Source organism: Canis lupus, chromosome X (genome assembly GCF_011100685.1).
Source record: "Canis lupus familiaris isolate Mischka breed German Shepherd chromosome X, alternate assembly UU_Cfam_GSD_1.0, whole genome shotgun sequence".
NCBI lineage: Eukaryota > Metazoa > Chordata > Mammalia > Carnivora > Canidae > Canis > Canis lupus.
Window position 1 is genome coordinate 83,321,188 of NC_049260.1, and position 26,645 is coordinate 83,347,832.

Consider the following 26,645-nt stretch of genomic DNA (forward strand, 5'->3'; position numbering starts at 1 on the left):
GGGTGAGAGAAGAGTCAAGGAGGATGACTCCCAAGACTAACTGGATTAACTAGGTGAATGGTAGTGCCACCAACTGAAATGGAGAATACAGTAAGAGGAGGAAGCTTATGTGGGAAGAAAATAATTCTGTTTCAGATTTGAGTCTGAGATCCACATAGAACATTCAGATGGAAATTTCAGCAGCAAGTCTGATACACAAGATTGAAGCTTAAGGGAGAAGACATGTGCAGAAGTGGGGCTGGAAGTCATCAGCATACAAGTGGTAGTTAAACCATAGACATGGCACAGAAGAGTATGTAAGGGGAGAAAAAAAGTGAATGAATGATAGAACTTTGGGGGATTATCAATATTTAAGGGGCAGACAGAAACAGAAGAGATGATCAGACAATGGTAGAAAATGAAAGCCAGGATGAAGTGGGTTGAGAAACAGAAATCAAGACATGCAGAGAGCAAGGAGACCACAACTCAGAGCTTTGCAGACAATAGGAGAGCAGCCACAGTTAGAGAGCAGAAGTTGCTAAGAGAGCCAGTGAGTATAATGGAGAAAAAGCATTCAGAGAGTGATGAGCATGTCATAAAAGCCAGTTGAGGGAAGTTGTAAGTATAAAGTATTGAGGGGTGCACTACCCTTTTTCTAGTCTTCCCTTGAGGCACATAGGAAATGTCTCAAACAAGAAAGGTCGATTGAAAGGGTTTGGTACCTAGAACAAGGACTGCTGCCCACTGGGTTAGTACAGGTGCTGGGAAGAGAATAAACCTTGGGTAGGCATAAAGAAATTAGGCAGCACTAGACGCCTAGATAATCCAGCTGCCAGTAATCAGAGAAGAACTATCCTCCCCCACCTTTTCTAATTTTCCCTTGAAGTACATGTGCATGTCTTTTCTTACTTTAGCTGGCTTTCGTTACCTGAATGCAGGCCTATTCTAATCCGGACTGGCACCTCTGGCATGTGTCGCATCTTGAAGGTACCCACAGAGCTCAGGATATCTAGGGACATGTTTGCAATCTCAGCTGCATGCCGACTTCCATTCCTGTTTGGGAGCCCTGAGGCCACCATGTAAGCATCTCCAATGGTCTCTACCTGGGAATCAGGGGAAATAGAATAAGTAGGCAAATAACATGTGTGTGTGTGTGTGTGTGTGTGTGTGTGTGTGTGTTTGTTTTACAGAGTTTAAGGGGTATGAGGGAGGCTTATTTCTTGTGAAATAAAGAAGATGGAGAGAGACTGTCAGAGGTTCAAGGTCTAACTACACTTTAGAATCATTTAAGGAGCTTTATGTCAAAAATACATATATACATGTATTTAATACATATATACATATGTATTACATATGTCCATTACATACATATACATATGTATGTAATTACATATGTATATCACATACACATAATATATATTATATAATACATATAATATATATATTAATGTTTAGGTCCCACACCCACAGATTCTAAATGAAGCTACTTTACAGGTTCCTGGAGAGCCCTAGAGAACTATCAGGCCCAAAGTAATTCCTGAGGGAAGGGAAAGGGAAGATTTCTGGGACTACCCATATATGTCCATGGAAGAGCACCCCAGGAGAAAGTGCATATGGTGCTCCTCTAGCAAGTATTTCTCTAGAAGACTTTAGGTAAATGAGCTAGGTCAGCCTTAAGGCAAGTATAGAGAAAGGGAAAGAAAGAGGGGTCTTTCTGCTTTGCCTTGCTAATATAATGGAGTTAGTTTTGTAGTCCCTTTGGTATGAGAACTGAATCTTTTTCCACCAGCTACCGCCTCGTCTCCTAGTGCCACATCTCTAAGGGGCAGCAATACCTGCCCTCAACTCCTTTGAGACACCTGTAAAGAAAGGGAAATCTGTATTCCTCATCTTCCCAAAAGAAGTGTGCTTACTCTTTTATTTTTTTTTAATTTTTATTTATTTATGATAGTCACAGAGAGAGAGAGAGAGGCAGAGACATAAGCAGGCTCCATGCACCAGGAGCCCGACGTGGGATTCGATCCCGGGTCTCCAGGATCGTGCCTTGGGCCAAAGGCAGGCGCCAAACCGCTGCGCCACCCAGGGATCCCTGCTTACTCTTTTAGGTAACTACTAAGTTGAAGCTTTTTGAGTAAATCCAAAAGACAAGTAAGCTGGAAGGACTTCCATGAAATGTGCCAGTCAGACTCAGCTAGTACCAAGGTTGGATCCACTTAAAATCCATGTTCTTCTAGAAAACTGCACTAACAGTGCAATAGTTCAGACCACGAAATTCTGATATCATACTGCCTTGGTTAGAATCCCAGCTGCACTGTTTACAAACTGTGTGGCTTTGCCAAGTCACTTAACTTCTCGGGGCTTTAGTATCCTTTTTTTTTAAGATAGGGATAATCACAGTATCTACCTTACAGTTTCCTAAGGACTAAATAACTTAATATATGCCAAAGCACCTAAAGCCTGCATGGTGGATAAGTACAAGCTATCATCATCATCACCAAACTGATATGTCTTGACACAAGCTCTGGGATGATGGCTATGACTCCACTCCAGAGAAAGTTTAGTGATCAGCAATAGGCTTCTCATCATAACTTTCTATATAGCCAGTAACAACGTTGCTTTCAATCCATGGGACTTTGCACCTCACCATACTTCCATACAGGGCCTCCCTTACCTGGTGCAATTGGAGAAAGGGATCCCTACCCTCAAATATGCATGCCTGCCTGCACCGAGGAAGGCAACAGGTACAAGGGAAATATATGGGAGGGAGAGAGTCACAGACTGGCTATTATTAAAGAATAGTCGTTGACATTTGCCCAAAACGAGTCAGTCACACAGGAGTCCCCACAGATATGGATGAGGAGATTAGAAGGTAGGGAGCATGGGCAGTGCCTAGCCTTGGTATGGAACTGCTATAGGGGACTCTGAGTGGCATGAGCCAGCAGAAGGACCAGAAAGGGCAGAGGAGGTATAGAAAGGGGTCTGGTGGATATTGGGTGGTGGCAGGAGAATGGAAATTGAAAACAAATCACCAGCTTCATAATTCTGCAGTAACCTTCTCACTTCCATTTCAGATTATCAAGTGCCAGGGGAGGTGATTCCAATTTTACAGGTAAAGAAAATGAAAATACAAATGGGTTTGGTGACCCACTGCTGGTTCAATTTTATTTCCTTTGCACTGTTGTTTTTAATAAACAGGACTGAAAAAATAGATTTCATTTTTGTATTTGTATAGCTGTGCTCTATCCTGGAAACAGCCCACTGACTCCCTACTGCAGCCATGAAGTACCAAAATATCTTATGGCCTCATCCCTAAGACTTCCAACAATTGTCTGAACAGTATCAGCTGCACTGATTAAACCAGTGGCTGTGTTATTGCCCACACTGAATCATCTTTGATTTTAGTTTCAACTGAATCAGCTTTCAGTGATTTGTTTTTCTCTTCAGGCTGCTTGAGTTCAACAAGTTAAGACAGGTAGTCTGATTCCATGGATTTTTCCTCCATGTGGTTTTCATGTGTGCTTCTTCATTAGTTTGCAGCTCCTGGTGATTGACAGGTATGATGTCTATTTCCGAGCCCTATTTAGGTGGCTTGGCCTATCCCTGAGGCTTTCTACCTGACCTGAAAGGGCCCTGTCTAATCTGAGATAAACACACTGCCCTGTGTGTGATTTGAGAGTTAGAACATTTCAGACTACTGTGAAGGATCCAGTGAATGGAGGTACTCATTCCCCACTTCTACCTTGGTTCCTGGGATAAAGGAGCTGTCTAAAGTTTGGGATGCCTGGGGCATATCTCTCCATTAATAAGACAAGTATCCATGTTGTAGATAACGTGGAAATGGCCTTGCACAGCTATAAGATTTTTAATCATTTTCTGCCTAGAGATAAGACACATAAAAAATCAAGGGTAAGGAAGCATGGTACTCAAATGAGTGAATGTGGTCATCTGTTCTCTGCTCATCTTCTGCAACCTTGATAAGAAGAGTGGAAATTGACAGCTGGAGGGATGGGAGGAAGGTGGGAGCAGGGGGTTGAACCTCATAGTTAATGACTTCTTTAGACCTCAGTCCACTACGTGAGCTCTTGGTTACCCTGTAGCAATCCCAAAGAGCCTCAGGTCTAATAGTTCTTTGATGTATGTAATGCCAGAGTTCCCTCCTGTATAAAAATGGTACTTAAGGGACTAAACCAAATTTTAATAGCATCTATTAGACCTACACAAGTTTTACCAAGATGAACTCTGTAGCACTCACCAACTGCAGGTAATGCACCAATGCTTCTTCTGTCTCCCCTTCAATACCTAGCATGATGTGGTTACTGTGGTTACTTAGCCACTGAAGTGCAATAACCCTTTTGATTCCAACCTCTTCTTAGTCTCAGTTCTAGAAAACGGCTCAAGAGAAATCTGACTAGCAATCTCTTCCTGAGTTCATCCTGTTATTTTGTAAAGTGTGAAATTTTATGCATTCTGTCTGGCCTTCACTTCTAATAATATGCCAATGGAAGTGGTATATTATTTAAATTTTACTTCATTAATCAGAAAGGGAGACAAACTATGAGAGATGCTTTACTATAGGAAACAAACTGAGGGTTGCTGGAGGGGAGGTGGGCCGGGGGGACAGGGTAATTGGATGTTGACCATTAAGGGAGGCACGTGATGTGATGAGAACTGGATGTTATACACAACTGATGAATATTGAACTCTACATCTGAAACTAAAATAAATAAATAAGTAATAAATAAATAAATCTCCTTTCATAACAACATTCAGTAAAATTCCATTTTAATTTTGGAATATATACAGAAGAGCCTTATGTAAAAATTCCTCTCTAGAATATATTTCTCTGCTGAGTAACTTACCTTGTAGACATCATGACTGCCAATGATGGCATCAAAGAGTGTGTACAGGTCATTGAGAAGATCCACCACCTCAATGGGCTCACTCATGGCTGAGATGGTGGTAAAGCCCACAATGTCACTGAAGTACAAGGTGACCAAGTCAAAGCCCTCAGGTTCAACTGTGCAGCCCTTTTTGAGGGATTCAGCAACTGATCTGAAAAACAGACACAGCTATTCCTCAGAGGACACAAGGCTTCCTGCATGCCACACACACATCTGCTAGAACACAATTTCTCCAAAATCACTGCCAAGTAAATGGTGAGGAAGAATGTCATCTGGATGAAAACATTAATTCTTTCATTTAGTCTATAAATATATTTTGAGTGCTTATGATGTGCCAGGCATTGTGCCAGATACAGGGATACAGCATTGAATAGACAGCCATGGTCTGTGTTTTTGTTGAGATTTTTCAGCTAACCTTTTTCCTCAGTTGTCCCTTCACTCAAGGAATGTTCCCAGGTTATTGCTTTGCATGAGATCAGTTTCCTCAATTATCTCCTAGAAGATCATGTTACAACATAATCAGGTGCCTTGGAAATTTTGGAAATAGTATCAACAGGTAAGGCTTTGAATTAAGGAAGGAAAAACATAGAAAAACAACTCTTCTACTCTCCTCTAGGAGCTCAAAGAACTGCTTCCTTTTAATTGGTCAGCTTCCAAGCAAAGTCATGAAGTGACACATAGAAAAACTGCAGCACCAAAAACTTAAATGACCAGTATGCTCCACAGGTAGTGGGAAATTAGGAAGGTGTGCTCTACTCCCTTGGTTTCCAATTCATCTTTGATTTGAAGGTGTGACTCAAGCCTACTGGGAGTAGAGAGGGTGCAGGACAGGGGGAGGGAGCAGTTAGTTGATGGGCAATTTTTTTTTTCTATTTTTAATAGAACACACTGTTACAAGGATTCACACTCCTCAGGTGTTCACACATACGGTGGTAGCATCTGTGTTAGAAGCTTTTCCGTTTTCTGTTTTTCAATTTCCAGCTCTTCTGTCCGTTCCTGGATCAAATCTTCCAAGTTGCTAGAATATTGCTCCAACATCCGAAGCATGGAATCAATGATATTGGTCTTCTTCCCTTTATTGAAAGTTTTAAACTGGAAGTAAAACAGAAAAAGGAGTGAAGGAGTTTTCACTCTTCAAACTCAGAGATGATAGAGTAGGACCCCTTATCACAAATCCCTTCCTCTAAAATGCCATTGCACAAGAAGTAAACCTAGGTATAAATAGGAAAATTCACCACTCAAACTCATTGTTACCCTGACCCATTCACAGGCTCATTTTCCCTGAGTACTTCTTTCCGCCACCCTTCTGGCTCTTTGAAGTCTGAGCAAAGGTCTTCTGGGAAGAATTCTCCAGCTCTCAGATGCTGTCACATGAGTAGTAACCACTTCAAAGTCAATAGGATCTCATCTTGAGCCCAGGACATTTGTGAGTGGGATAAGGGGAAAGAAGTCATGAAGTACTATTTTACCATTCTGGATAATCAACCTACTAAATCATCCTTACTTCTAATACCACTGTGTTACCAGTTCTTGGACAGTGGATGGTTCCCTGACCTCTTAAATATGACCCAAGAACCACATGATAAGATCTACCCCTATTTCTTACCATCTTACCATGGGGGCCAGGAATAATGATGTACCCTAGCATCTACCCTTCATGTCAGTTAGGGTCATGTAGAAATTCAACTAACTGTCTTGCCCCATTATATGCCCTGATCCTTTAGATGTGGCTTTATGCCATGGATTTTTAATGTGCCCTCCAGAAACCCTGTCCATCTACAGAGGCAGGGAGCTTGGCATAGCATTGGAATCACTTGGGGGTAGCTCCTCCTTGCTGATGTGTTCAGCATGCACAAGGCCATGTTTACAACAATGAAAAGACTGGTGGTAGTTTTTCTGAGCAGACATCTAGGAATTTGTCCCAATGAACCCTCTTACACAGCTGGGCCACACATGCTCCTCTTAGTACTCAATGCCCCAAAGCTGATACTAGGGAGTTTCCTTCTGAGCCTGGTCCACATCTACAGGTCTACAAAGGTCCTACAGGTAATCTCAGTAGCCTGCTCAGATGTTGAAGGCTCCCCTATTGCCTAACCCAGGGAGCCTCCTTCTCCTTCTCTTCCTATTTAAGTTTTATTAGCTGCAGGAGTTGGCAGGCTATCCTGGTCTTTCAGATGGTCTCAACTTCCATTGAAGCATTTCAGTGATGGCAGCCCCACCAGTAACTTGTTTGAAGGCTGTATGATGTGTACTCCTTCTATCTATCACCAGCTTCCCTGCTGCCTTCTGAAATAACATCTCTAGCATCAACACAAGGGCAAATGCTTTTTCTCTTGCCTCATGGTAAGTTTTCAGAAATGTGACCTTCATGGTCCTTTGCCTTTTCCATACTATTGAACACCTGCCTGAGTGTCCTCAAGAAACCCAGCCAGACTAATGGAGGCATTGTTAGCTGGGGACATGGATGACTTCATATGCAGGGCCCCTCGGGCTTTCAATCCAACTCTTTCTTTTTTCTGCCTCAGATACCTGCCACTCACAAAGCATCTCAGTGCTGTACTCCAGCCAGGCTCAAAACTCTCTCCACCAGAGCTCACACAGCACTCACAGAAAGCACCCTCAGTTTCGGTATCTCGTAGTTTCAACACAACCATAAGCTGCATGTTCCAATATAGGAACTGTACCCTAGTTCCCCTCAGCAGTGCTCTCTCTGTCCTTTCCTCATTTCTCCTATTTATTCTCCAACTCTAGGGAAAGAATCAGCCTCTATAGAAATTCAGTCTCATAAGTAGAGAGGTTACCATTTTTCTTGCACTCTGTTGCCTCAAGTAGTTCCCTGAGAATCTTAAAAATCTGCTTTTGTACTCCCATTTGCACTTTCTTCCATCATGAGCATTCTTTCAAACACTACCTTTCTTGACCCCTCAAAACCACCTAGCATCACTTTGATGGTATACTCATCAGAACTTTCTGGGATCTTCAAAGCAAATGTGGCTCTATGAGGACCTACATCTATTCTATGATACCCATCTTTTAACAGTCTCAATGCCATTACCTTGCAAATACCCAATAGTTCAATTCTATTTCTGAAAGGTCAGTTAGGTCAGACTGTGGATGGTCTGGAACATATACAGAAGAACATTAAAACCAACCATTGCACTCTTGGAGGATGTATCAGGGATATTCCACTATCAAAGGCCTCTAAACAACCACCCCAATGCTTCTTCCCCAAGAGGAGTGATATTTTTTTCTCTTGAAAGGGTTTCCTTTCACAATATGATGAGAACCCAAGGAGTTAGTTTTGGGTAAGCTGGCTTTAGGATGACTTCTGGGCAGTGCTAAGATTCACAGAGTCCTTACCTGATTAAGTATTTCATCAAAAGTTGGTCGCTGTTCTGCAGGTTCAGCCCAGCACTGCTTCATCAGCTGGAGACATTCTGGAGGGGCATATTCAGGAGGAACCACTGGTCTGTACACAGGCGGAGGCTTCTTAAGTCTGTCTATGATTTCTGTACAGAAGTAAGAAGGGAAAGTTTCATAAAACCCCAGAAAGAACACCAAGATTTGGCAAAGATCATTGAGGTTTAGCAAAGAAAGAGATTAATTAGGAAAAGATTCACAGAAAAGCCATCTCCTTTGCTTTCTCCTTAGATGGCTTGCATATAAATTGTATCTGAGCAAAGGAAATATTAGTCAAGTGAGGAGGGGGCAAAAAATTGATCAACTGGGCTATTGGTATCATTTAGGCTCAGCTTTAACCTGCTGGTTTTAGGTTTTAGTTGTGGCCTATCTGATGTCAGTTCTAACACTACACCTCCAATGATCTGGCTCCCTTCGTTTACACCCAGATCATTTAAAGTTTCCAATGCCAGGCAGTCCGCCGGGTGGCTCAGCAATTTAGTGCTGCCTTCAGCCCAGGGCATGATCCTGGAGTCCCAGGATCAAGTCCCAGGTCGGGCTCCCTGCATGGGGCCTGCTATTTCCTCTGCCTGTATCTCTGCCTCTGTGTGTGTGTGTGTCTCTCATGAATGGATAAATAAAATCTTAAAAAAATAAATAAATAAAGTTTCCAATCCCCACAGTAGACCCACTTAGCCTTCCCTGAAGGCCCAGGCCCAGGCCCAGCCAGATCCATGCTGTGAGCCCTGCCTGGCCCCTAGGAAAGAGGATTAAGAACTCCAATAAATAGTTCAAGACCTCATCTAGATCCCCCTGGCTGCTTGTCCTTGAACTCCACTTTCAGTGAAACATTTACTATGTATCAGACTATGGGCTAATGACTTTGAATGCATTCTTTCATTAGATTCTCACTACAAACAGACGAGGTAGGAACTCTTATTTTTATTTTACAGGAGGTGAAAATGAGGGACAGAGAGAAAGTAAATTGCTCAAAGTCATATGACTAACAAGTGACAGAATTTGAATTTGACCCCAGGCAGTCTCAATCTACTATGTTGTCCTGTTTCTAAATGCCTCAATCTTCAACTGGGAGTTCCAAAATTCCCTATTCAGACCCAAAAGCCGCTAGTGACTGAGAGGTCAAGATTAGGCAGACTGAACAAGAGTGAAAACTCCCTGGAAGTAGAAAATAGTTAGCCTTCAATGTCCTCAGCAACCCACAGCAGACCTCAAACTGTTCTCTCTGCTTCCAGTCTAGCCTTCTGCAAAACATTCTTAAAACACAAATTTAACCATGTCATTTTCTTGCTTAAAGCTCATTCACGACTTCTCATAACACATAGGGTAAAACCCAAGCCCTATCTCGTCAGCTCATTTCTTATCCCTAACCCCCTCCCCATAGCCTCAACTCCAACAGGCACCAAACCTTGCTTGCCCCACTGGTGTGTTCTGCCCACCTCTGCATTGGCTGTAACACTCCAACTGTGCTGCTTTATACCATAGTGAGTGTTCCCTTGCTTCCATGAAAGGGAAGGTTTCTGCCTCTGACTTCTCAGTCCCTTGTGACATTACGCTCCTGCTCCTTTAACCCAGGTTGGCCTATATCGGTAATGGCTTCTCCATTGCAGCGCCCAACTCTCAGTGTAATAGATTGCGTGCAAACCAGTCCCTTGGAGTGTGACTGCCTTCATTCACTCTCCAGTAAAGGGAGTCCTTAGCCTTTTACCAGAACACCATTGAGTTGAATGGGTTACCTCTCTGCTTAAGCCCAGTATAATTCGTGCCCTTGAGGAGGTTATAGTCCAATTGAAGAGCTAAACAATGACCAACAATATATGTGCTGCCGAAGCAAGCACAACAATGACCAACAATATAAGCATTCTAGCAGACATTATACACAGATAAGCACAGAGGGGGCACCTGGCCCACATTGAAGAGGTCAGAGAAGGCTTTCCAGAGGAGGTGACAAAAATTGGATGGGGCAAAGTGGAGAGAAGGTAGGGGCATTCCAGGGACTGTGAGAAGCTCTCCTGAAAGCACACAGGTAGCTGGAGTGTAGGGAATGACAGAAGATAAGCTTAGAGAGGTGGCTAGGGGCCAGATTTCAAAAAGCCTTGTATGTCATGTGAGGAATCTGGGCTTCATTTGACAAGTGATGGGGAACAGTTAGGGAGTTTTGAGTAGAGGAATGATATGGGACTCTGAGTGGGGCAAAGAATAGCTAAGTATTTGGGGTTTTTTTGTTTTGTTTTGTCTACATTTTATATTTTTTTCCTTTGAAACAAATTTAGACTCCAGAAAAGTTATCAAACTATTATAATAATTGCCTGTATACCCTTCACTCAGCTTCCTCTAATGTTAATATAACCATAGTATGAAGGAAATTAATATTGGTACATTACTATTACTACTGTTCTAGTCTTTATTTGAATTTCATCAATTTCATCCCTAATATCCCTTTTCTGTCCCACAATCCAACTCAAGATCCCATATTGTATTTAGTTATTGTGTCTCAGTCAGCTTCAGTCTGTGATGGTTCCTCATTCTGCCTGTCTTTTATGACTTTGATACTTTTGATGAGTACTGGCCAATTATTTTGTAGAATGTCTCTCATTTGGGGGGTGTCTGATGTTTTCTCCTGGGTTGCTTGTTATGCATTTTTTTGCAAAAATTCCACAAGGTGATATTGTGCCCTTGTCAGTGCACTGCGTCAGGGGGTACATGATGTCAACGTGCCTTGATCATTTGGTAAAGGTGGTATCTGCAGGATCATTCTCCACTAGTAAACTTAATATTTTTCCATTTGTAATTACTAAGTATGCAGTGGGTTCATACTCTCAGGATATGCAAATATCCTGTTTCCCCTCAAACTTTTGCCCAGTGATTTTACCATTCCTTTATGTATTATGCCTGACAGGCAGCAGCCATTTTGGTGAAAGATGAAGATAAAAGCCTAAGGCATGTCACAGGGAAAGTATGGAAGACCTTGCCATCCAGGAGCATCATGAAGGGTACTGAGATACCTGGCAGAAACTGTCCCAAAGTAGAGGAGGCTGCTAAAAAAAAAAAAAAAAAAAAAAAAAAAAAAAAAAAAAAAAGCCAACATAGGTCCTGTAGGAGGTCCTTGGCTTATGTCACAATTTGGAAAGGGCCAGCTTCTTGGGTTGGGGAACTTCTTCCAAATTCCTAAATCTGTTTGGCTTTAAGTCCCACCTGCGCATAACACAGACTATTTGCAGACTAGTAGGCAGTTAGCACAAACACATAACTGTATTCACTCTTCTGGCAAATTACAACAGCCTGGGTTAGGCTGATGATCTGGGTCATGGTGGGCCCCTGGTGGCCTTTTCTCACTTCCCACTTACCTTTGGCAGGCAGATCCATCATGCAGAATGGGGTGCCTCGGACCATCACTTCTTGCATGATGATGGCAAAGCTATAGACATCTCCTGCAAAATAACCTAACCTGCTGCCCTTTGGGGCTCTCAACAGTTCAGGGGCCGTCCATAGCAACTCTGAAAAGAAAGCATTGTGTAGTGAATGCAGAGAGGATTAACTGACAGCATTTGCAATGCCCTGAAAGGTTCCAAGGGTGCTGTTTCATTGACTGCTTTACATTTTTATTAGCATGTGGCATGGCATGCCCCCCGGGGTCCAAAGCTATGAATGCATGCCCCCCGGGGTCCAAAGCTATGAATCTAAGAAATTGCACACAGAAAAAGCATACCAACTCTCCCCACTCCAGGACCATGCAAGCAGATATAGCGGCGGTGTGGGGCAAGGCAGAGAAGCTCAAAGTAGAAAAACTATCTGGCACTTGCTTTCTTGCTCTCTTGAGCCTGCAAGTAGCAATTGACAGGCTTCCAGGGAAAGGCAAGTGCACAGCCACTCTGGTTGCCATGGATTTGCTATTTGCTAAGATCTATATGTGTCTGGTAATTTGATTGTGCCAGGGCTCAAGGATTCACAAGTTGCTTTCTCCAGGTCTTCTCTAAGAGGATTAGAGGATCTCCAGGCCTCCTCTATTCCTCACAGAGCAAAAAGATGCAACAATTCCTTCAAGTTAGTTCTACAAATATTTATTGAGGGTCTATTATGTACCAGGCACTAGGTTCAGGAGAATGGCGCCAGAGATGAATTAGACCTTGCCTCTGCCCTTGTAGAGTTCACAGAGCAGTGGGCAACACAGACATGTGAATCCCTAACTGCAATACACGTCAGGGCCACTTAAGAAATATATAAAGAAATACACAATGGGGCAACTGGGTGGCTCAGTCAGTTAAGCTTCCAACTCTTGGTTTTGGCACAGGTCAAGATCCCAGGGTCGTGAGATGGAGCCCCACTGTCAGACTGTGTGTTCTGCGTGGAATCTGCTTGAGGTTCTCTCTCTCCCTCTGCTCCTCCCTCCGATCATATGCTTCAGTCTCATAACTAACTAACTAACTAACTAACTAACTAAATAAATAAATAAATAAACATTAGTGATGTAAATGGAATAGTCAAAAGTTGGAGGGAGCACTTTACACAGAATCGTATTAAATTGCCATTTATGTGAGTCAAAAATGATTGAATATTGACAATTCCATGATGCTCAAACAGAGAGAGAGAGAGAGAGAAAACTGAGCTGATCAAATTAATCCAGGAAGGCTTCCTGGAAAAGTTAGATCTTAAAGGAGCTTGTTAAAAAGGTCAAGGATGTAGTTTCCTAGAGCTGATAGGGTAAGGGCTTTACAGGGAGAAAGAACAGTACGTGCAAAAGAACAAGAAGTAGAAAGGAGCAAATTGCAGATGGGGGTCGGGGTAAGCAGATTAGCTTGGCTGAAGAGAAGGGCTCTGTTAAGGAATAATGAGAAATGAGAAATGGGGTTGATGAAGTGGGAGAGGGAGGGTTGCTAGAAGAATGAGGGCAGAAGGTGAGAGGCCCTGAGAGCCAAATGAAGGCATTTGGAGTGAATACAAAAGGCAGTAGGGGTGCGGGAGCTGGAGAGGGATTTGATGAAAGCTGTGTTCCGAAGATTAATCTGGCAACCTGCATAGGCTGGATTGAAGGAAAGAGGCTGGAGTCAGGGAGACTGGCTAGGAAGTTATTACAGTAAGAGCTGGAGGGGAAGTGAAAGGGGCCTAAGTGGGGGTGGGGGCAGCAGCTGGACAGGGAACCAGAGACACAGGAAGGCTATGATGGAGAAGGTAGTGACAGCGCTGGGGATGGACTCCTTGTGCTCCTTGGAGGGGAAAGGTTTGGAGTAAACCAGGGTTGAACTCCAGAAAGGAAGGCTGGAGAAGAGTGTCTGCTGCAGGTGAGGGTGTGTGTGAAAGTGCTGGCTAACTTCACCTTGTTAACTTTGGGGTATTAGGAAGGGAGCCCAGGGGACAAGCTCCTGCAAAGCAGGAAGGAGGATGGAGAGGTCAGTAATTATTTTGGTGTGTTAGTGAAACCCAGGAAAGAAATACTCACCCTGGAAATTCCTATTTTGAGCCAATTCTGATCAAAATAGTGGAATGGGGAACTCTAGCCTCACCTCCAATCATGTACTCATCTTCTCTCTTTGTCCTCCAGATGTCTCCAGCCTTTGTCATACCCACACACCCCCACTTTCCTGCCCCCATGAACGTCTCTGACATACTTACTATAGTGGTTTTTGCCTTTATGTCTTCTTGCCTAGGAGGACTTATATTTGCAAATAAGACCCAAAGAGATTGAATGTTACTTTGGTAAAAGGAATGCATTTCTGACTGTGGGATTTCAGGAATACATTTCTGATATAGTCTGGAAGGGAGGGCAGAGAGGTTATCTCAGAGCAAGAAAAATGCAGCTGTTTCTTCTGCTATCCTCTCTCCTACTCATTTAAAAGCAGAATAAGGGAAAAGAGGACAAAATTCTCCAGTAAAAAGATGGATGATTAAATACAATCATTACCAAATAGTATTTTCAAAGAGCACTTACATGTATGTTGTTAATGGCTAAAATGAGGCTTTATCTGCACTATACTTATATAATTGAAAGTGGACAGTAATGAATACACTTACAACCCACCCCCATTTCCCCATCCCCACTCCAGAGCCAAGTAAGAGCCACTACCTACCATTAGACTTGAACTCTCAGGAAAACTAGAAAAATTATTTTGGCTTGTTTTGCATCTGCTGATGCCAGTACTAACTCTGAGCCTTGCTGTGGTGATAAAACTCAACCGTGGAGAGCCAGTATGGTGAAGTGCAAAAGAACAAAGAGCTGAAATTCAGGAGACAGAAGTTGAGCCCACAGATTTGCAAGAGCCTTCCAGTTATAAGATTCTATTAGCCCTGTCATCTAAGGAGGAAGCAGCAAGTATCTTTATTTAATTTTTTTAAATTTTTATTTATTTATGATAGTCACCAAGAGAGAGGGAGAGAGGCAGAGACACAGGCAGAGGGAGAAGCAGGCTCCATGCACCGGGAGCCCGACGCGGGATTCGATCCCAGGTCTCCAGGATCGCGCCCTGGGCCAAAGGCAGGCGCCAAACCACTGCGCCACCCAGGGATCCCTCTTTATTTAATTTTATTTCATCCGTTCACCAATTCAACAAACATTTATTCTGCCAGGTATAGAGTGAAAGGGAAGCAAACCTGTTTCTTGCCTTCACAGAGCTCATAGGTTAAGTTGGGAGAGAAGACGGCTAATTAAATATGTAATACCAGGGGCGCCTGGGTGGCTCAGTCAGTTAAGTGTCTGCTTTGGTTCAGGTCATGATCCAGGGTCCTGCGATGGAGCCCTGCATCTGGATCTCTGCTTAGCCTGCTTCTCCCTCTGCCTCTGCCTACTATGTTCTCTCTCTCTCTCTCTCTCTCTCTTTCTCTCTCTCTAAGAAACGAGATATTAAAAAAAAACAGGTAATACAGCAAAATATGGTATTACAACAAAGTTCAAAGCCCTAAGAATCATAAAGAGAGAAACTTAGCTGAGCATGGGGGGCCATGACAAGTCTCTTGAATCAGTGGTATTTAAGGTGAGTCCCAAAGACAGAGTAGAATCTAGCCAGACTCAGAGGAGTGTATAACAGAGGGGGAAGAGAAGAGTATCCCAAGGAATGGGCAAAGCATGTGTGAAGGTCCAGGAGTAAGAGAGAGCCTGGGGTAGATAAACAACTGGAAGGAGTTCAGCCCTGCTAGAGCCCAGAGATAGAGGGGGAGTGATTAAGTACAAGAGGTCCACCAGACCTAACCCACACAGGGCTCATAAGCCATGTAAAGGAATTTGAACTTTTTCCTAGGAGCAATGGGAAGCCATTCAGTGAATTTTGGCACAGCTCTAACATGATCAGATTTGCAGTTGAGAAAACTCCTTCTGGCTGCAGTGTGTGAAGAATGCATTGAGCATCCAGACTGCCATTGCAATTTGGAGAGTGAAATGAAACAATAAGAAGGAGAGACAGAGCAAAAGACAGATATGGTCCACACACACACACACACACACACACACACACCCTATCCTTTCCCCACTCCAAGACCAGAGTTTCTTAAGTTTGCAAGTTGCCAACCTGTGAATTAAATGGAACTCTGGGAAGCTGGGCATTGCGTTTATCTTTTATAGATGAGTCTTCTTGACAGGAAGCTAACTAAGTACTTGACGATCTGCATCTGCTGTCCCCAACATTCTAGCATTAATACCAGGCAACTACTCCAAGCTTTCAAACTGGAAGTAGCCACACAATAACCATAAGATTAAGTTGGCAACAAGAATAGGACCACAGAAAGAGAGAGAGGGAGAGGGAGAGAGAATATAGCACAGTTTTTATTGTGATTACCAGGAGCTTCAAGTCCTCCAAAGCATGGATGGGCAGAAAAAGGAAATTGTTATTATAAATTGTAATTTAGCTGTGTGTAGGAGTCAATATTCAAAAGACCTGAAGTGAATTCCTGGAACTACTAAGTAGCTGTAGGACTTGGGCAAATCTTGAGCCTCACTTATCTCATCTGTAAAACAAGAGTTGGACTAGATGTCTTCCTAACATTCAATATTCTGCAAGTTTTGTAAAGCACAAAGATGCTGCCCCTAATGGCTGGGCTGTCTTGTCTGCATCTATGCATATTCTTTCTGTGTCTTTCGGTCTTTGTTTCCCTTACATAGTAAAGTCAGCAGTTTTAAAACTTACACTGCCAAAGATTCTTTCAAGAATATATGTTGTAATTTTGATCTGTCCCTCTGTCTTTCTTGGGCTGTTTCTCTGTGTTTCTGTGTCACTCTCTCTTCCTCAGCCTTGCAATGCTGGCTAAAATTCTTAATGCCCAAATGTCCTCTATGTATTTAACTCCATTCTTTCTCTCCTTCTTAGTCTCTTTTCCTTCCTGTCTTCCATCAGCTCTTCCCTCACTCATCCACTCCCAATTCCCCATCTCAGATTTCTCCCATTTCTTTGATCTGTCATGACCCCTACAGGCATTGTTTGGTGCTGCTACCAGGGCACTAAATAGAAGACAAAAACACCAAATGCGCATTACAGGCATGCCTACTTATTTACTAGAAGACCATAGTTCTGTCTGAAGCCATCCCACGCAACCCACAGAGTATTTACTTGCGGGGAGCCCCCTCCTTGCTTCTTTCTCTCTGACAGAGACAGTGAGGGTAGGCTCTAGTGACATCCCATTCCAGAATGTGCTATGTGGGGGTCCAGCTGCCAAATTACCTTCCATTCAATCTGACAAGTATTTATTGAGCACCTACTGTGTGCCTATTGCTCAGCAAGTTCCTCCAGAGACTCCTGGGGTCTCCAAACAATACAGCCTAATCCTGCCACAGCAGGAACTCAACATTATTGCACTGGCTTTGTTCTGAAGGTTAGGCTGTGCTGAGATTACAGCCTGCAGACTTCATTCAACTCCTTTGGCTTGGAAATAAGGCTGAATTTTCAACAAAAGTGGATAGTTGAATCAGCCTGAGGCTTTAATTCAGTGCATATTCTCATTTGAATTTTGGAGTTACCTTGTGTGCATCAGAAGGGTACAATACCTTGCTTACCTTCCGCAGAAGGTTCCTCTTGGGAGAGTCTTAGCATTTCCAAGATGTCATTAACACCGTAATCTGTCACTTTCAGTACAAAACGCCCATCTACCACACAGTTCCGAGATTTCAGCCTCCCATGAGCAAACTCTCTGTGGTGTAAGTACTTCATGCCCTGCAGAGGATTCAAACAGGATTTCCTTAGTAACTTATTTAACTATTTTGTGCTTTTAGAGCCAGTTTCTGAGCTTGTTAATGGCATGAGCTATTATGGTCCAGAATTCAGCCCTTTTTCCCTTATATGCAGGCAAAGCAAAACTTTGACAACAAGAATTATTTCCAGGTCCCTTCCAGCTCTAAAATTGTATGCTTTTGATGAAGAATCCTATCTTGTGTGTATAGAAAATTGTATGTTATTGGGAGATTTATTAACATTTCAAACTTAGGATGGATCCATACATATAAAATTTCTGAGAATTGGAAGATTCTGATTTTTCTCCCCCCAAAAAGTCTCGCCTGACTTTCATCCACTGTTGGCAGAATGGAAATTGGTATATACTTTCTTGTGGGCAGTTTGGCAATAGGTATCAAAATTGAAAGCATGCACCCTGTGACCTAGGGAGTTTGCTTCTTCTCTAAAGAGATGCTTGTATATCTGCACAAGGAGACATACACAAGAATACTTAAGGCAGCTCCACTTCATAATATTATATAATTAAAAATACAATGAGTACCTGTCAAGAAGGGACTGTCCAAATTGTGGTGCATCCAAACTACAGAATATTCTGCAATAATTAAAAATAATAAAATAAATATGTATGTACTGACAGGAAATCATTTCTAAGCCATAAAGTAAGTGAAAAATAGAAAGGGGCAAAACTATGTGACAGTGTGTATTTTTAAAAACAAATAAAATCTATAATGTATGTAAATATACATGAGATGAATTGTAAGGTTAATCACCAAACTGTCAGCAGTGGTTAGCTCTGGGCGAGGATATGAAGGAGGGTTGAGTAAATATTATTATTTTTCCCACATATATTTATATCACTTGATTTAATACATTATTTTTGTAATTAAAAGTAGACAATAAAAAAGAAGAAAGCTGAATACTGCTGATCTCTGCAGCTTGCCTGGCAATTCTATATGACATTCAAATGTGATCTAAGATGACTTTATCAGATGGGTTTACTCATTCACATATAAATACAATTCATGTTCTAGTGCAATCATCTCAGAACTGTTTATGTTGAGCCCTTTTAAGTATCTGGCACTGTTTTGTGGCTTGACACCCCTTTGTATCTGTATGCTTTACATCTTGTCCCTCAGAAAGTCTGCAGTCCCCAGTACTTCTGAGCTGAGTCTGCAGTGGGTGAAATTTCCTCTGGGAGTTATCTAATTCTTGGGTTTCATTCATCATGGGCCTGAGAGGACTGTCATGTAGAAGTTTCTCCCTTAACTCATGGGACCTTGCTTATAGGATGAGTGGAAAGAGTACTAGAATTGAAATCAGGATGTTTGAATTCTGTTGTCAGCTTTGCCACTTAATAGTTGGCTGATAAATATTTATTGAGCACTTCCTATGTATGGCAGATACTATATAACAGAGTGTACCTCGTTTAGCTTCTCTGAGCCTCTGTAAAAGGAGGATAATCATACTTATTTTATGGAGAATTGGAATGAGATAATGTCTATAAAGCTACCTTGAAAAGGGTTAGGCCACAGTATAAAGGTCAAGACTGGCCAATATGCAGGAGGCTCAACAAGTCATTGATTAACCAGTTCAGCCCCATAAAAATACACATAGACACAATTTGCATACTATTCCAAGGAGTTCATAGACTCCACTAAAGCCCATCCATAGACCCATTCATGAACCCCTTTAACTCTCATTAGTCCTTGCCTCAGAGAATGGAAGTGCTGCCTGACAGACCCTATGGTCTTTTGGCTTTCTGGTCATGCTGAGTTTCATATCTACACCTATGTTGTGCAAAGACCTATCCCCTAGTTCTAGACTGAACCATCTGTTAGAAGGTGAAAACCAGGAGATAAGGCACTAAAGGATCTGTGAATGAATACTTTTCCCCATCCAGAAAGTAGAGAAATGGGATGGAAGGAAGGGCTGCTTAAGGCAAAGAGTGCTCAGTGACAATAGGAAGTAAGGACAAATTTGGCCCTCAAAAGGGGGGAGAGGGGTCCGACAAGTAAATCCCTTCTATATCAGTACCTTATAACAGATATGGACAAAGGGACCATGAGAAGGGATGGGGGCAGACCCTGGGAAGGAAGGTGGAAGAGTGACATCATCACAATGATCCAAGGAAAATAAAATATCCCAAAATGTTTAAATTCGAATCTATAGTGAAAATCCAAGATTTCCTCAGTCTTTCCATTAACCTTGATGAGATCCAGCAGGAGTGATGATTTAAACATCCAGTCAAGTTTCACATCCTGATTTGTCAATATGTCTTCTAAGCTCCTTCTGGAACAGAATTCTGTCACAATGGCAAACATCCCTGAATCATAGAAGAAGCCCAATAAAGGGTTAATATTCTCATGATGCAGGTCCTTGATCTGGAAACAGAGGGAGAGAGGAAAGTCACTGTCTTTTTACAATGGGGGACCAGAGTTTACGGCACATGCCTTCTCTTCAAACTTCCTATGACTGCTTGCTGTGAAAAGCTGAATGTTGGGCCCCATGATCTCCAACCCCTCATTATTCCTGTGATTGTTATGTTATATGGAAAAAGGGAGATTATTCAGGTAGGCCTAATCTGCTTGTATGAGCTCTTCAAATCAGAAGAGGAGGGAGAGAGGAAGTCAGAGATATTCAAAGTAGGAGGACTCAATTTTTGGCTTTGAAGATGAAGGAAGGAGGCTATAAGCCAGGGACTGTGGGCAGCCTCTAGAAGCTGAGAACAGTTCTCAGCTGACAGCCATCAAGGAAATGGGGACTTCAGTCCTACAACTGTACAGAACCAAATTCTGTACACAACCTAACTGAGCCTAGAAGTGATTTTCCTCCAGAGACTCCAAATTAAAGCTGAGAATGACTGACACCTTGACTTGATCCTCATGTGATACTAAGTGGAGTACCCAACTGATCCCACTTAGACTTCTGATCTACAGAATAGTGAAATGATAAATGGGTTCCATTATGTTTGTGCTATTTTGGTATGACGATAAAGGTTCTACTCACCAATTCCACTATGTGTGTTGGGGGAAGAGGGTTCCCACACAACCAACCAATTCTCCAACACCAGCCAGGTGTCCTACAATTCAGCTCAATTCTGACACTATCTACCTGGAGATAGCATCAGATCCCAAAGGTTAAGGGTTCAATCCTACAAGATTCCCCCCGCCCCATACACACTTCAGACACCAGTAACAAGTCCAGGTTACCTGGGCTTCTACAAATGAGCTATAGATTAGAGATTCTAACAACCCTCACCTTCAGTTCAATTAATTTGCTAGAGTGGCTCACAGAACCCATAGAAACATTTTACTTACTAGATTACTAGTTTATTATAAAAGGATATAACTTAGAAACAGCCAGATGGAAGAGATGCATAGGACAAGGTATAGCAGAAAGATGTGGAGCTTCCATGCCCTCTCTAAATGCATGCCACTCTCCCCAAATCTCCACATGTTCACCAACCCAGAACTCTCCAAACTCTGTCCTTTGAAGTTTTTATGAAGGCTTCATTACATAGACGTGATTGACTGTCCATCCATGATTGATTCAACCTTCAGCCCCTCTCCCCTCCCAGATAGTAGGGGGGAGGGGGTACTGAAAGCTCCAACCTTTTTTTTTTTTTTAATTTTTATTTATTTATGGTAGTCACACAGAGAGAGAGAGGCAGAGACACAGGCAGAGGGAGAAGCAGGCTCCATGCACCGGGAGCCTGATGTGGGACTCGATCCTGGGTCTCCAGGATCGCGCCCTGGGCCAAAGGCAGGCGCCAAACCGCTGTGCCACCCAGGGATCCCAAAGAGGGAGATTTTAAAGAGAGATTTCTCCTGGCATATTGTAAGTGAATGCTAGGGCTGTGGCCTTCTTCCTGATTTTTTGGGGACTCTGGAATGGAGCTCAGTGAGCCAGGAGGACTAAAGAAGTTTAGTACAATGAAAAGTGGAATAGACTGTCTATTTGTTAATATTCAGGTAATAAAATAAATAGCCTACATAAACATCAGGCCAAACTCTACAAAATTTGTTTAGAAGAAACATCTAGAATTCTGACTATATTTTCCTTTTGCATCATTAATGTTTTCACTAATGCAAGAAGCATTTCATAGTGTGTGCCCAGAATGTCCAAGGCACTGGGCTTCATGCTAGAAATGCAGAATTAAGCAAAATGAAATAACTGTCCTGGAAGAGCTCACATTCAAAAGGGGGTGATAGACAAATAAGCTGACAGATGTATTTTACTGTAAAATGTATTCTTATGGAAGGGAGAATGGCATGCTGGGGGAGCTCAGTTATTTATAGCCTGAAGGATCAGAGAAGGCTTCCCGGAAAAGGTAATGTCTTGACTGTCATGAAGGACAAGTAAGAGTTGAGCAGGTCAAAGTGACAGGGTGGGAATGGCTGAAAGTAAGAGCATGTTATGTTGAGGAAATTGTAACAGGTTTAGGGTGGCCAGAACAGAGTGCAAGGGAAAGGAGATAAGACACAAGATAGACAGGAACCACATCCCATGGGTCTTTGAAAACCTTGCTATGGTATTTGAAATTTATATCATGGGCACTCAATAATTGCTATCTATTACTCTTACTATTTAATAGGGGATGAGAGGGAAAAAGTTTTCATAATCACTTCCAGATTTCTACCTGGATTCCTGGGTAGATAGCAGTGCCACACATCAATATAGGGAATTCAGGGATGGTTTAGTAATGGATATGTAGGTGTCCCACTCATATCACCTTTACTATGCATTCCCCAGACACTGTGAATGTTGGCTAAGAACTCACAGCTATTCCATTCTCAGGAAAATTGTCCTAGAGCCCAAACCAAATGGAAGCCAACTTATCTTAAAGGTTAAGTCCCATCCACAGACCTTAGCCAATGACTGACTGCCTAGGGTTGGTACAAAAGTCCAACTCCCTAGCCTCAAGGTGGGACACATGGTATAACTTGCACTCCAGCATTTCTCCCGTGAGATTATACTGAAGCTAGAAGCTAGTCTCCAGCAGAGATCACATACTTGCTGAGCTATCCTGCTTCTCTCACTCCCTTTCTCTTGGAGCATTCTCCCAATGAGTAATTTGAACAAGAAACTCCATGTCAGGCTCAGCTTTTAGAGAATCTGACCTAAGGCAGATGGGAAAACAAAATTTTGGTGGTGGGGAAGTCTGATTAATTCAGTTTGGGACATCTTAAAAATGAGGTGCCTGTGGGACATCAAGGAGGAAGTATTCCACAGTTGGATATTCAGGGTTTGGAGATCAGGAAAGAAGTCTGATCTGGATAAATAAACTTGGGAACTATAAGCATGCAAAGCATGGTACATGAAATTAATTGGAGTGGATAAGATAGCCCAAGGAAAACATACAGAATGAAAAGAGAAGAGAGAAATATCAAAATTTTTTAAATGGAAAAGGAAGAACATCCTGTATAGACTTAGAAATGAGGCCAGGGAAGTGGAGAAAAGACTATTTAGAGCAATTTTATAAACACCATAGGAAGAGTTTCAGGAAATTGAGGTAAATGCCAGAAAGAATTTCAGGAAAATGTTATAAATGTCAGAGAAATCGGATGAAGATGAAGATGGAAAAGCATCTGATGAATTTGACCAGTAGTAAATCATTAATTATTCTGAAACATCATATGTTTACACAGATATGCATACACACACACACACACACACACACACACACACATAAAATATATAGAATAGAGTAGATATATACATTTAAGCTGAGAGTTACCAGCCAACATTCACAGCAGCTGGGGTGGATATATAATAGAATAATTTGTGATTTAATCCTTTCCCTTATTTCCCACATAAAATATGTGCACTTCATGTAGGAAATAAGAGAAAGGATTAAATCACAAATTATTCTATTTTGAGCATTGAGAGTATGGTGGGACATTTATTGAGATGGAGTACACTGGCTTGGTATATGAGCCTACTTCTCCAACAGGGTGATCCAAGCCAAAGTTAAATTATCCCTAAGGTGAATGGTAGCTATTGACCATTAAAGTTGCCTTTTAAGCATAAAAGCCTAGCACTCCTTACAAGTTACTTAGTCCAATGCAGCTTAAACCAGCTAAGGCAGACAAGGAAATTCAGCCCATACATAGCAAAGTGGGCACTCACTATTAAGGTTTTTTTTTTTTTTCACTATTAAGGTTTTATTGTGCCATCGCTTATGGACCAAGGAGCCCAAACTATTGAGTTCTAAACCTCTTGGAAGACAGAATACAAAGTGGATGTATCTGCTAGCTATTCAACACAAACCTATTTCTTTTTCTTACTGGGAAAACAATTAGTCCATATTTTACAACCTCCCTTGGAGCTAAATGTAGCCATATGACTGAATTTTAAGCAGTGAAATATAAGAGGAAGTAATATGTGCCAATTCTAGGTTAAGGATTTTAAGAAGTAACTATATGCCTTTCATGTTATTTTTCACTTGTATAGATGAACGCAGATGATGACAGGGTCCTAGGAGATGGCATAGCCATAAAATGGTTATATCCTGGGTCCCTGAATCCCTGTATTGGAAGGAAGTCACCAGCCAACAAAGAACACCTACCTTGCACTGTTATTTGGATGAGAATTAAACTTCTGCTGTGTTTGAGACATTAAATATTTGGGGGTCTATTTGTTATAGCATCTAGCTTTACACTAGTAGCCCCAGAATGGAAAAAGTTCAGGCCTAGGTTTTCCCTGGATCTTTACAGTCATATGCCCTCAGCTACAACCAATAGAGAAGAGCACATATAGGAACCAGGTAGGTACCTACATGCAGTCATGTCCTGCTGACATTTTGGACAACCCCAGGAAGCAGAGAATGTTTGGAACACCTTTTGTAGCAAGATGGTCATCTGAACATTTCCTGGGTAGGCATGTACTTTGCCCCTTCAATAATATACCCTGAAGTGGTTATCATCAAATGTTCAAGAGTTAAATTGTCCTATCTCCCAAGATGTTTGTTAGTACTGCATCTGATGTGAAACCTTTTAGCATACAGTCACCAGAGAAACCTGCTCCTAAGTCAAGCATTAGCTTAAATGATCTTAAAGATGTCTTTAACTGTTTGACAATGTTTCTGGGACATTGTAACATCAGAAAAATGCCTACTTGCACCACAGCTGCGATACCATCCTACTGGTGGGTATGGACCCTTATGAAAATTTAATTCTCTACATCAGTGCCTGCCATTACCATGTCAACCATTGCTACCTATTTTGGCAATAAGATTTTCTATCTCCATGGACTAAATGGCTGCTATGTCTTCTTCCTCTGTTTCATTTTATTTTGTTTTGTTGTAGAGAGCTATTGTTCAAGACCTCCTTGTATCAATCTATTCACTCTTTACCACCCAGAGGTCAATGGTCATATAGAACATATTAACTAGGTACTAGCAGATTTCTGATGGTATGTTTCCTGTAAATAACACTTCATTAATTTAATAAATGTGTATTGAGCACCTTACTCTATGTTAGACACTGAGGTGAGGGCTGGAAACAAATGGTGAACAAAATATTACATGGTCCCTGACTTCTTAATTGAATAATTACATGAAGAAATGTAAATTTGCAACTCTGACAAGTCCTCTAAAGGAGAGATACACAATGTAAGTATGTATAATTGGGGCTGTGACCAATCAGGGAGGTTGAGGGAGAGTTCCTGGGAAGTTACAGTTGAGCTGGGAGCTAAAAGATATGTGGAGTTAACCAGGCAAAGAAGGGAGAGAAAAGTATTCCAGAGATTGAAATAGCATGTGAAAAGGTTCTGTGCTAGGAGCATATCACAATCCAAGGACTAAAAAAGAGCCAGTGTGGCTGATGGAGAGAGGGTAAGAGAAATACTGTAGTATGAGATAAGGCTGAAGAGGCAGAGCAGAGCCAGACCATGGAGGATCTAATGGACTATTTTAGGTAGGTTTTTCTTGATATTAACGGCAATTAGAGGTACTTCTATACCACGTAAGATACAATAAGTCATGGCAGACTACCATTCCTGATACCACAACATTAAAAAGCCAAACTGCAAAAATATAATATTTTAAAAGACAACAAGGATATGCATACACAAAATAAAGGAACTAAAACTAAGAAGGGCAGGAACCCTTCGGAGATAAGCAGATTTTTGCCAGCCATTTTCTTCCCCGGGGACATTTGCTAATCCTTGTCACAAGCTGAAGATCAGGTTTAGTCTAGGAAAAGGGCTTTGCTGGGAAAAAGAGAAAATTAGCAAAGTTCCAGCAATTGTGAAGTACTGGTATAACAATTAATAAACTTTAGGAGACCTAAATGTGAGATGGTTCTCCCCTACCCCAGTATATATTCTGAGTTTGGACGCTACAGGGAAGACTAGGAAGCTTCCGTAAGGTGAGATGACATCTCCTTTAGTATCCCAATACTTAGGACACAAAGTCTCACTGTAAGAGTAAGGCCTGCCACAAATAGATGGCTGAACTTATCCTCAAAATATTTGCCTAATTTGGAAGCATCATAGGGTAAGGGTAGAGGCCAAAGAGTAAAGCTCAAAGGCTCTGAAGCATCATCTGGACATAGCCAATCTTTCAAAGTGGAGAACTCCGCAGGCTTTTAGAGGGATATGCTCGGGAAACATAACAGAATTAAAGATGCACTAAGTCTAATTAAAACTACAACATAGCTTCCATTCAGCTCAGTCTCTGATTAGATTAATGTGTTTACTCTTTCACTCTACCCACCTGACTGATGAAAAGAGAAAACTCTCAATGGTAGAACATATTATCTGGAGCCTCTACAATGTCTTTATATAAAATGTCTACTACATAATAAAAAAATCACTAAATAGTTGAAGAGGCAAAAACAAAGGAGACAGAGGACAAAGGAACATGTCTTTAAATAATGCATAGACCAAAACCCCCATAAAATATGGATCAATATTTTTTAAACCATGAAAACATGAAGGCAGTGGAGAGTGACCAAATGCACAAATGCAGGTGAAGGTAAACCTGAAAAAACACAGTACAATAGGTAAAATTCATATTTGTTTTTTTTTTGTTTTGTTTTGTGAGAGTGTATTCTCCAAACTGCATATGACTTGAAGGCAGAAACTGCATCCCGGCAGGTTCGAGGCATCAGAAGGCAAAGTCTGGAGCCAACAGAATAGTTAGAAAGTTAGGGAAGAATTCCTGGAAGGTAATGTGCTATAGGGCAAGTTCAATCAC

General features: G+C 41.8%; 1 protein-coding gene across 1 annotated transcript in view; it reads right to left on the minus strand.

Annotated features, from left to right (window-relative positions):
* The window catches only part of GUCY2F (guanylate cyclase 2F, retinal), a 98,720-nt gene that overhangs the window by 19,287 nt on the left and 52,788 nt on the right, over positions 1 to 26,645 (minus strand). Inside the window, exons 8-14 of the mRNA XM_038586579.1 lie at positions 19,651 to 19,827; positions 17,272 to 17,428; positions 11,645 to 11,794; positions 8,241 to 8,389; positions 5,809 to 5,972; positions 4,839 to 5,031; positions 908 to 1,082 (exon numbers count right to left, since the gene is read on the minus strand). Of these exons, the coding sequence (XP_038442507.1) occupies positions 908 to 1,082; positions 4,839 to 5,031; positions 5,809 to 5,972; positions 8,241 to 8,389; positions 11,645 to 11,794; positions 17,272 to 17,428; positions 19,651 to 19,827 (1,165 nt within the window). The remainder of the gene's footprint in view (positions 1 to 907; positions 1,083 to 4,838; positions 5,032 to 5,808; positions 5,973 to 8,240; positions 8,390 to 11,644; positions 11,795 to 17,271; positions 17,429 to 19,650; positions 19,828 to 26,645) is intronic.